The 12,031-nt window shown below is 40.2% G+C and overlaps 2 protein-coding genes across 2 annotated transcripts in view; one reads left to right on the forward strand and one right to left on the reverse strand.

Moving 5' to 3' along the window:
* Positions 1-12,031, forward strand: part of LOC112251409 (phospholipase A and acyltransferase 4-like) — a 79,662-nt gene that overhangs the window by 57,641 nt on the left and 9,990 nt on the right. The window lies entirely within an intron of this gene.
* LOC121846545 (phospholipase A and acyltransferase 4-like) lies at positions 873-2,736 on the reverse strand. Its single transcript, XM_042322501.1, has 4 exons — positions 2,639-2,736; positions 2,329-2,425; positions 1,191-1,468; positions 873-1,085 (listed from the first exon to the last, which is right to left on the reverse strand). Exons 2-4 carry the CDS (start codon positions 2,423-2,425, stop codon positions 978-980), a joined length of 483 nt encoding a protein of 160 aa, XP_042178435.1. The 5' UTR covers positions 2,639-2,736; the 3' UTR covers positions 873-977.

The raw sequence follows: 12,031 nt of genomic DNA on the forward strand, positions 1-12,031 counted from the left end.
CCTCTTGCTCAGTTGTGCACCGGGGCCTCCCACTCCTCTTTCTACTCTGGTCGGAGCCAGTTTGCACTGTTCTGTGAAGGGAGTAGTACACAGCATTGTACGAGATCTTTAGTTTCTTGGCAATTTCTTGCATGGAATTGCCTTCATTTCTCAGAACAAGAATAGACTGACGAGTTGCAGAAGAAAGGTCTTTGTTTCTGGCCATTTTGAGCCTGTATTCGAACCCACAAATGTTGATGCTCCAGATACTCAACTAGTCTAAAGAAGGCCAGTTCTATTGCTTCTTTAATCAGAACAACAGTTTTCAGCCGTGCTAACATAATTGCAAAAGGGTTTTCCAATGATCAATTAGCCTTTTAAAATGAAAAACTTGGATTAGCTAAAATAATGTGCCATTGGAACACAGGAGTGATGGTTGCTGATAATGGGCCTCTGTACGCCTATGTAGATATTCCATTCAAAACCAACCGTTTCCAGCTACAATAGTCATTTACAACATAAACAATGTCTACACTATATTTCTGATCAATTTGATTACATTTTAATGGACAAAAAATGTGCTTTTCTTTCAAAAACAAGGACATTTCTAAGTGACCCCAAACTTTTGAACGGTAGTGTATATAAAGTCTAATATTGGGATGCAACTCAAAATGTAAAACATTTCAACTCTGTATCTGACATGGTACAGGTGTCTTCTTTTTTAAGCCCATAACCATGTGTGTAAAGTGTATACTTTTGTTTCTACGATGATTTGTTTAAGACTACCCAGAAACACTCTGGTTTATCCCACTGCAGTATTAATCAAGGTCATGGTAATATGGTTTTGGTAATATAAAGGCAACTGTATTAATTTAATATTCTGTTTGCTTTGAATGAAAAATGACCATTGGTCTTTGAGATGGTCCTTTATTCATTAGGTTATAAACAACATTTTGCATTACTGACATTCACAATAGACTCATGAGAGAACCAATAAATTATTTACTAAGTGTGTTTGCTGCAGCAACTGTAGAAACAGAAACAGCAGCCAGTACACCAATCAGGCCTAGCTGACCAGATAACAACTTCTTCAGGAAGTCATCTGCCTATAAGGAGAAAGACAAACAAAAAACAAATGAATATGGCATATAATATATCTCATCAAGCAAAGCATTAATTAGAATATTCTCTCATTATACTGTCATGGCTACCTGTTTGGACTCGGATTGGCCATAACGGAGGAAAGTAACAAAATGCTCGCAGTTCTGTCCAAGGAGGTCATATTTTATTGTGCGGCCTCTCATTTTGTCCACTTCCCTCATAATGACGTCAGTCGGCCTTGGGTTGTACTTGTTATCCAAGTAGTTGTTGATTTTGTAAGTATTCCCTGCTGCCACATCCTGTAATGTCTCTATTGTTATCGTGCCTTTACAGGAAACACTGCTGCTGGATGAGCTAAAACTGCAGAAAGATACTCTTGAAGGTCCATCTACAAAACAGGAGGAAATAAAAGGTGTGTTTTGATGATGAGAAATAAAGAAACAGAGAGAACAGCAGATGCTGTAGCTGATTGAATACGTTCATAAAGTTATGACTATCGACCATGTTCAGATATCAGTTTTACTCTGCTGTTAGGGGCAGCAGGTAGTCTAGTGGTTAGAGCATTGGGCCAGTACTCTGCTGTTAGGGGCAGCAGGTAGTCTAGTGGTTAGAGCATTGGGCCAGTACTCTGCTGTTAGGGAAAGCAGGTAGCCTAGTGGTTAGAGCATTGGGCCAGTACCCTGCTGTTAGGGGCAGCAGGTAGCCTAGTGGTTAGAGCATTGGGCCAGTACTCTGCTGTTAGGGGCAGCAGGTAGCCTAGTGGTTAGAGCATTGGGCCAGTACTCTGCTGTTAGGGGTAGCAGGTAGTCTAGTGGTTAGAGCATTGGGCCAGTACTCTACTGTTAGGGGCAGCAGGTAGTCTAGTGGTTAGAGCATTGGGCCAGTACTCTACTGTTAGGGGCAGCAGGTAGCCTAGTGGTTAGAGCATTGGGCCAGTACTCTGCTGTTAGGGGTAGCAGGTAGTCTAGTGGTTAGAGCATTGGGCCAGTACTCTGCTGTTAGGGGCAGCAGGTAGCCTAGTGGTTAGAGCATTGGGCCAGTACTCTGCTGTTAGGGGCAGCAGGGAGCCTAGTGGTTAGAGCATTGGGCCAGTACCCTGCTGTTAGGGGCAGCAGGTAGTCTAGTGGTTAGAGCATTGGGCCAGTACTCTGCTGTTAACATTTGACTTCAGATTATGTTTACACCCTGCCCCAATTATGGAATTGGAATATAGGCTACAACAAAAACATTTATAGAAAAACATCATACCTGGAGTTACCAAATGGATGACCTCTCCATTTCCAATGTACAGAGCCCAGTGTTTGTATGCACTTCTGTTTATCTCAATCATGTCACCAATCTCCATCTAAGAATAAGGTGGGTAAGAAGACATGTAATTATGGAACACCCCCCACCCCCCCACACAGTCCTGTTTTGCAAACACATTTTCTCTAACCCCTAACCACAAATCTGGTCCCCACAAGTATAGTTAAACATGTTCACACACACACAAACTCCTTTTATGGTACTGTTGATTATTATAAATTAGTATTAGTCAAAGATCAACAACAGTACTTACTGTGGTCGGACTCCTGGTTTAAATGTGAATGTTTCACTGTAGGTTGTGTCTCATGAAAAAAACCTCGCCCTTATATGACAAGGTCCAAAACTAACATCCTGTTATTCAAATTAACTATTTGAGACCCGAGCGTTCTTGCAACTAGCTCTACCTCTGGCTTAGAATGTTTATTTCTCTATATATTTGTTTCTACATAATCACTACTTCAGAAAGGAAACACCACGTAGAAATATGTTTAACAACTTAATAAAGAATGAATAAGGTATGTCTTGGCGACACAAGGCATGTTCTGCTCCTTCAGGGTAGCTCACTGCCGAAGAAAAGCTGCAATATATAAAATGGTCTACAAGCAGTCCGGGTGGCCATTTTATTAATTGTTCAGCAGTCTTATGGCTTGTGGGTAGAAGCTGTTAAGGAGCCTTTTGGACCTTGACTTGCCGTGCAGCAGCAGAGAGAACAGTCTATGACTTGGATGACTTGAGTTTTTGACAATTTTTCAGGCCTTCCTCTGACTGATTTTAAATCATATTATTAAGGTCACCATATTAAGGTCATAGTCAACCTACTGTAGTTGTAGAACACAACGCAGGAAAGCAAGTACAGACCTTTGTCAAGCCTACCAGTCTGCTGGGGCACTTTGGTAAATATGCAAAAAGATTTTGTTCACATGCCTGCCTGTAGAAGAAAAAATGATATGTTGGTAATCTTGACAGATACTCTAAATGGATTGAAGCCTTCCCCACATCAAATGAGGAAGCAGAGACTTTAGCTAAGTGCCTGTTACAAGATATTGTTCCACGACAAAGTTTAGTTAACGCTAGGGGACACATTTCACCTTGAAGATAATGAAAGAATTGTGTGACATGATGCAAGTTAAGAGAAATTTGCATGTACTGTTTCATCCGGAATGTTCTGGACTTGTAGAACGCTACAATGGCGTTTTGAAAAATAAAGTGTAAAAAATATGTGCTCAAACAGGAATTACCTGGGTGGATGTGCTACCCATAGCCTTGTCTTCAATGTGTTCCACCCTGGTCCGGATAACTGGCCTCAGTCCACATGAGGTACTGATGGCCCGTCCCATGAGGATCCAAGTCCCTGATCTGCATCTGTTGGATGACACTACGATGAAGTACTAAATGTATTTGAGCTGTTCACCTAACAGGTTTCTGCTGCCCAAACTCCCCCAGACGACCATCCCCATCACGATCGGCAGCCTGGAGACTGGGTAATGGTCAGGATGCACAAAGAACCTTTGAAACCCAGGTGGAAAAGGCAACATCAGATGGCCCTCGCTACCCCAGCGGCGGTAAAGTGCCTACTTGATTCCAATGGGGATGCTGAGTCTGTTGGTAAGGAGATTGTGTGAAGCAGAAGTATCTTCCCTCCACCAGATGGTCATGTGACCACAGAAGTAAACTTGAATGACCTGACAGATCTCGTCACTGTGTCACCCTTTATTGTGGATCAAAATGGCCTTATTGGAGATGATAGTAATAAACAAAGTAGCAGCAGCGTAAAAATGGGGGTGGGGGACAAGGCAAATTGTCCCGGTAGCTATTTGTCACTGTGTCGCCCTCTATAGGCGATCAAAATTGCCTTATTGGAGATGATAGTAACTACTGTCATTGAAATGACTCTGATCCCTTTAAACCTCCCTTTTCCACAAATTGTTATTATGTTACCTTTCAGGGGCCACATTCTGTGTAAAATGACAACTTTAAATTCTGTCTGACAACAGCTCAGAGATATCATATATGGTGATGCTTATGGTTTCTATATCGTCAACGGGGGACTTGTGGAGGCAGAATTTGGGGTGACCTGTTGTAACATCTCAAGGGATATGCTCTGTGTTGGACTGTGATGTCATGCCTTTCATAGACTCCTGGTATGTCTGCACCCTGACACCAAGCCACTGTGTTCCGGAACTGTTGCTTGTACTGAAAGAACTGCTGTGTAAACATTATCATTGTATTATAACCTCACACTATATAAGGGACATGGAACCATTTATTCTTTGAGTTCTTCCCTGTGAAATCAGAGGTAGATCTCCTGCAGCTGCTTGATTAAAGATTTTTCTATAACATCATTAAATAGTTTCTGCCATAATCTTTGGATCGACATTTCCACAACAGTTGTACAGTATATGCAGTATATATATATATGACATCAGATTGTTGGATTGTAGATTGTTACCAGACAGTGCTGAGACTATGACATCAGATTGTCGGCAGCGTAGCCTAGTGGTTAGAGCGTTGAACTAGTAACCGGAAGGTTGCGAGTTCAAACCCCCGAGCTGACAAGGTACAAATCTGTTGTTCTGCCCCTGAACAGGCAGTTAACCCACTGTTCCCAGGCTGTCATTGAAAATAAGAATGTGTTCTTAACTTACTTGCCTGGTTAAATAAAGGTCAAATTAAAATTAAATTGTTGGATTGTAGATTGTTACCAGACAGTGCTGAGACTATGACATCAGATTGTTGGATTGTAGATTGTTACCAGACAGTGCTGAGACTATGACATCAGATTGTTGGATTGTAGATTGTTACCAGACAGTGCTGAGACTATGACATCAGATTGTTGGATTGTAGATTGTTACCAGACAGTGCTGAGACTATGACATCAGATTGTTGGATTGTAGATTGTTACCAGACAGTGCTGAGACTATGACATCAGATTGACATCAGATTGTTAGCTAGCAATTTTTTACCTTTATTTAACTAGGCAAGTCAGTTAAGGACAACGCTCTAACCACTAGGCTACCCTGCCGCCACAAATACATCTAGCTACTTTAGCCTACTCAAACACCTGGCTCAAACAGAGACGTTAGCTATGTTAGCTAGCTGGCTATCCAAAACTGGAACTCTTCCATGTCAAGGTAAGCTTTTGATTTGATTCATTTATTGCCACCGGAGCCCACCGATGTAACTGCTAAACTGTTTGCTGTACACTGTACGGCATGATTGTAGCAGGCTTACTAACGCGTTAGTTTTAGTAGCTACAGTATGTTGACTATGACATTAATATGGTGAAAACAAGGTAGGCTGTATGTAGTGGTTATGGTGTGAAGGTTTGGCTTGGAAAGGTTTTTTCGCCTGGTCACAGACATCTGATGTGTTGTGCACCGAAGTCCACAAGCGAAGGAAAAATGTGAGAGGAGAAGAGAGCGTCGATGCAAGAAGGTAGTATACTGAACAAAAAATATAAACGCAACATGCAACAATTTCAAAGATTTTACTGTTACAGTTCATATAAGGAAATCAGTCAATTGAAATAAATGAATTAAACCCTAATCTATGGATTTCAAATGACTGGGAATATAGATATTCGTCTGTTGGTCACAGAACTTTTTTTAAAAGGTAGAGGCGTGGATCAGAAAACCACTCAGCATCTAGTGTGACCACCATTTGCCTCATGCAGCTCGACACATATCCTTCACAGAGTTAATCAGGCTGTTGATTGTGTCCTGTGGACTGTTGTCCCACTCCTCTTCAAATCGCTGTGCGAAGTTGCTGGATATTGGCAGGAACTGGAACTCGCTGTCGTACACGTCGATCAGAGCATCCGAAGTTACACTATTTGTTATAAATGCAGCATAATCTCAGACACTCCTGCTAGCGGCTGGTCCTCCCTTTCTAATTGACTGGACAGCACCCTGAGTCACACTGTGTGGCGAGTGTGTGGTGAGTCACACTCGCTAAGTCCCGGGTATAGGGCTTCATCTAAATTCACTTTTTACTGAAAGCAGAGGTTCAGCACTTTGTCTGGGTAGAGGACAAAAGCATAACAGGCTAGACTCCCAGTGCTCATTTAGTGTGCCTTTAACCCAGTTACCCTCAGGCTCCTCTTTGGTTTCCTCCTCAAGCCCACAATATGGTCTGGCCGCAGACCACTTAAGGCAAAGCCCCAAAGCCTAAAGTTGTTAAGTTATTTTGCACTTTTTTCAACCAATATTTTGTTTTGTTTTTTTGGGGGCGGGTGGATCAGCTTAATATTGCAGAAAGAATGTTGCTTCCAATGTAATTGTCTGCATCATTTCCAATACCCCATATTTTTTGGTAAATATATATATCCATACACGCATGCATATATATACACATATATACATACCTGTATAGACATACATACTTTTTAAAGAATATACCTTTATTATTATTCCCCGCAAACCCTTCCGCCGATCCCCCAATTGGAGTAAACTAATAAACACTTCTGCTTCTACCTTCAATCCATACATCTTATACACATTCTACAGACACAGTCTACTTTACAATAGTTCTCTCTTGTTTGTTCTTAGTCCTTCCTCTGTTTCTGATGTCCATCCAGTTTGATTTCTATTTGTAACTATGCTATTTCACAAAAGCTCCGAACCTATATACATTCTACAGATCCCGTATGTTTTACATTGGCTATCTTGTTATTAGTCCCACCCTTCAGCTCCATTCAACTCCTCCCATCTGTCTCTCAACATCATCCATTTTGGATTTCTATTTGCTATATATTTTTCAACTGTGCTGTGATGCTTCACAAAAGTAGTGAACCTTCCTATTCTCATAGCATCTACAGATTGTAAATTAAAAATAAACATTTTTGCTAAAATAATTATTATATTATTGATGATTGACTATGGCTTTTCAAATCACCCGGTATTGCTATCTGCAGCGTTAGTTCTAGGCAAATATTGCAATTCTTCAGCCATTCCTGGACCTGTGACCAAACACGAGCTACATATGGACAATACCAAAATACATGATCTAATGACTCTGCCTCCTCACAGCAGAATCTGCAGAGCTTGGAAGATTGTATCCCACATATATATAACATTCTATTAGTTGCAAGAATTTTGTATCGTAATTTATATTGAAAAAAATTGAAGTTTTGAATCCGGCGTTGTTTTGCGTATCAATTCATAAACCATGTACCATGGAATGGGTACATCGAAAATCTCTTCACAACTATTTTGCAATTTATATGGCACAGCTGTCAGTTTTTTGGTCCTTAAATGAAATTGGTATATGTTTTTATTTATCACACTTTTCTTTAACCATTTATGTTCTTTAATACAGGGCCGACATACAAGTTCCTTACTTTTTTCCCCTTCTACTTGCCTCTTCCATTTTTGTTGTAATCCTGCAATTAATTGGTTGTAATTTTGGGTGGAGCAGACATTTCCATGTCTGTGTTAGCTGCATGTGTGACATAACTCCACCAGTCCTATTTATGATATCATTCACTAAATGTATACCTTTTTTTTTAAATTATTTGATAAATACAGTTTTTTTTAATCAATTAGTGTATTTGAATTTAACCACAATATTTGTTGTACTATTTGTTCCGTCCTTTCAGGTGGATTAAACTGAAATTGCAACCAACTTTCTAAGGCTTGTATAAAAATTAAAGATATTTTGGAGATTATTTCCATTTCAAACAACCGAAAGTGAGCAGGTGTAATCTGAATAAAGGGGAAAAGGCCCTTCCTGAATATAGGATGAGACATTCGTACCAATTGACTAGAGAACCAGTTTGCATTTAAGTATAATTTTTGTATGACTGATGCCTTTAGTGAGAGGTCTAATGCTTTAATATTTAATCATTTCTGCCCACTGAATTCATATTCGTTATATAAATAGGCCCTTTTAATTTTATCTGGTTTGCCGTTCCAAATAAAATGTAATATTTTTTGTTCATATAATTTAAAAAGCAGGTCACTAGGTGTAGGCAAAACCATAAGCAAATAGGTCAACTGTGATATAACTAAGGAGTTAATCAGGGTGATTTTTCCACAAATAGACAGGTATTTTCCTTTCCATGGTAGCAAGATCTTATCTATTTTTACTAACTTTCTATAAAAATGTATTGGAGTGAGATCATTTCTTTCCTTTGGGATTTGTATACCGAGTATGCCTACATCTCCGTCAGACTAGGAAAAAAATCCATACAATTTGTTTCAGGTAGTGGAGATGGAGGAGCCTGAAATGAAAACATATTCTTAGAGTACTTTACTTCTTCTTTCAAAATACCATCCGGTGAATCATGTGACTCCATCATTCATTCGGTGATTCATGTGACTCCATCATTCATTCGGTGAATCATGTGACTCCATCATTCATCCGGTGAATCATGTGACTCCATCATTCATTCGGTGAATCATGTGACTCCATCATTCATTCGGTGAATCATGTGACTCCATCATTCATTCGGTGAATCATGTGACTCCATCATTCATCCGGTGAATCATGTGACTCCATCATTCATTCGGTGAATCATGTGACTCCATCATTCATTCGGTGAATCATGTGACTCCATCATTCATTCGGTGAATCATGTGACTCCATCATTCATTCGGTGAATCATGCATGACTCCATCATTCATTCGGTGAATCATGTCACTCCATCATTCATTCGGTGAATCATGTGACTCCATCATTCATCCGGTGAATCATGTGACTCCATCATTCATTCGGTGAATCATGTGACTCCATCATTCATTTGGTGAATCATGTGACTCCATCATTCATTCGGTGAATCATGTGACTCCATCATTCATTCGGTGAATCATGTGACTCCATCATTCATTCGGTGAATCATGTCACTCCATCATTCATTCGGTGAATCATGTGACTCCATCATTCATTCAGTGAATCATGTGACTCCATCATTCATTCGGTGAATCATGTGACTCCATCATTCATTCGGTGAATCATGTGACTCCATCATTCATTTGGTGAATCATGTGACTCCATCATTCATCCGGTGAATCATGTGACTCCATCATTCATTCGGTGAATCATGCATGACTCCATCATTCATTCGGTGAATCATGTCACTCCATCATTCATTCGGTGAATCATGTGACTCCATCATTCATCCGGTGAATCATGTGACTCCATCATTCATTCGGTGAATCATGTGACTCCATCATTCATCCGGTGAATCATGTGACTCCATCATTCATCCGGTGAATCATGTGACTCCATCATTCATCCGGTGAATCATGTGACTCCATCATTCATCCGGTGAATCATGTGACTCCATCATTCATTTGGTGAATCATGTGACTCCATCATTCATCCGGTGAATCATGTGACTCCATCATTCATCCGGTGAATCATGTGACTCCATCATTCATTTGGTGAATCATGTGACTCCATCATTCATCCGGTGAATCATGTGACTCCATCATTCATTCGGTGAATCATGTGACTCCATCATTTGTAACAAGTTTTAATTAAAAAAATTGGTAGCATTTCTATATTGAAGATTGAAAAATAATTTGGTGCATTTTCCCCCATATTCCATCCAGTTCGCTTTATTTTTATAATCTATTACACTGGATCTTTCTTGAATAAGTTCCTCCATTTCTTTTAGTTTTTCCTCTAACCTATTCCCTGCCTCTATAGTACCGTTTTTATTGCTATCTAACTGTACTGGTAGTCTTTCAATTTCCTTTGTTAATATGGACTCTTGATCTAAATTGCTTTTGTTTTATAGATGAGTATTGCATTGCCTCTAAAGGCACATTTAAAAGTGTCCCATACAGTAAGGGGATCTGCTGTACCTATGTTACGTCTGAAAAGTCAGTTATAAATTCTTCTGTCCTAGTTCTAAACAATTTATCATCTAGTAGGCTTTGATTAAATTTCCATATCCTCGCCCACGTGGAAATTCTGTAAGAGTAATATATATGCCAATTATTTGATGATCCGACCGCATTCTGTCCCCTACCAACACTTTTTAAACTTTTGGTGCCAGAGAGAATGGCATAAGAAAGTAGTCAAGGTGACTAGCTTGATTATGCCTCCGCCATGTATATCTCACTAGGTCAGGGTATTTAAGTCTCCATATATCCACTAATTCCAATATATCCATGACATTCATGATTTCCTTAAATGCCTGCGGGTGATAATTTGTAGTGTGATTTCCTTTCCGGTCCATAGAGGTATTTAAGACCGTATTAAAATCTCCCACCATAATAATGGAGTCTAGTGTTGCTTGTAGAGTTGATAGATTCTTATATATATTTTCACAAAAGCTTGGATCATCATTATTCGGACCGTATAGGTTAATAAGCCATATCTGTTTATTGTCCAATAACATATTTAAAATCATCCATCTACCTTGAGGATCTGTTTGGACAATTTGCACGTTTGGATCAAAATTGTTAATTAAAATCATCACCCCTTTTGAATTTCTTTGCCCATGGGAGAAGTATATTTCGCCCCCCCCCCCAGTTCTTTTTCCACAAAACTTCCTCTAAAACTGTTGAATGGGTTTCCTGTAAACAATAAATATTATATTCCTTCTCTTTTAGCCAGGTAAATACTGATTGTCTTTTCTTATTATCTGCTAGGCCATTACAATTGTAACTGGCTATACTTATTTCACCACTTAACATAATGAGACACAACTTTCAATTCTATTTATCATATCTGTTTGTAAACGTACCATTAAACAGTAACATGATGATGGAGTGTCTATATAGCTGTACCATGATATTTGCCTTTCTCCTAAGTAAACCTCCAATTGGTCCCTACTATTCCACCCGCTAAAAGCCCTCCTCATCCCAATGCCCGGCTGACCACCTCGACCCCCTGTATCCCATAACCCATAACCGACTGGGATCCATCCTTTGGAAAGAGCACACAGTGCCATTTACCGAATTGAAGTAGATTAACTGCCAAATGCATTTCCATCGCCCTCACCTCGATTTGTATTATATATAGCTGTGGATCATCCTCTATTGTCCCTAACATCTTTTACTTCTTCGCAACAGTTGTGGGATACACACATACACCCACACACACACTCAACCCATACCCCTAGACAACCATAAGCTCACTTACTCGACAATTGCACCACCCCAGAGCCCAACTCAAGACAGGTCTTGAATTACAAATGTACTCGCAGTTGCAGCTGCACGAGAAGGCCTGCAAGACCGCACAAAAAATGAGGCAAAAATTAAGAGATTTTATTTACCATTGTCAGATCCTAGATGATGGAGGTCAAATGTACACCTCTACCCTGAAACCCCTACAATACAGTCATCCGTATTGACCATATTCCCAAGCATCTCCATGCAGTCCGACTTTGATTCTGTGCCACTAGGGTCACAATAATATACCCCCTCTCTGAATGTCCGAGTGTGACCCCCCCCCATGGGTTACTGCAGCTAGTGTTGCCAACACTGCCACTGCCTGGGTGGGGGCACCCCACCGGAATCCCCACCGGCTAGGTACAAGGTCGTCAAGGTTCTCATTAGCAGCTATGAGAATTTCCTTGTATAGTATGCTCTCCCTTTAGGGGCTTTGGCTTTGCAGGACCAACCCTGCCAAGCAGGCTCAGAATCTTGAGGGGGCAGTGCTGCTCTTGGTCTCTGACCATCATTTGGCTGCATAC

Source organism: Oncorhynchus tshawytscha, linkage group LG05 (assembly GCF_018296145.1).
Source record: "Oncorhynchus tshawytscha isolate Ot180627B linkage group LG05, Otsh_v2.0, whole genome shotgun sequence".
NCBI classification, from domain to species: Eukaryota; Metazoa; Chordata; class Actinopteri; order Salmoniformes; family Salmonidae; genus Oncorhynchus; species Oncorhynchus tshawytscha.

Bases quoted from the DNA above. Each gene is read 5' to 3' on its own strand.
- LOC121846545 (XM_042322501.1), bottom strand. From the start codon at position 2,425: ATGGAGATTGGTGACATGATTGAGATAAACAGAAGTGCATACAAACAC. The intron at 1,469-2,328 runs GTATGATGTTTT...CCTGTTTTGTAG, and splicing joins CATCCATTTGGTAACTCCAG to ATGGACCTTCAAGAGTATCT. The intron at 1,086-1,190 runs GTAGCCATGACA...TTCTCCTTATAG, and splicing joins GCCAATCCGAGTCCAAACAG to GCAGATGACTTCCTGAAGAA.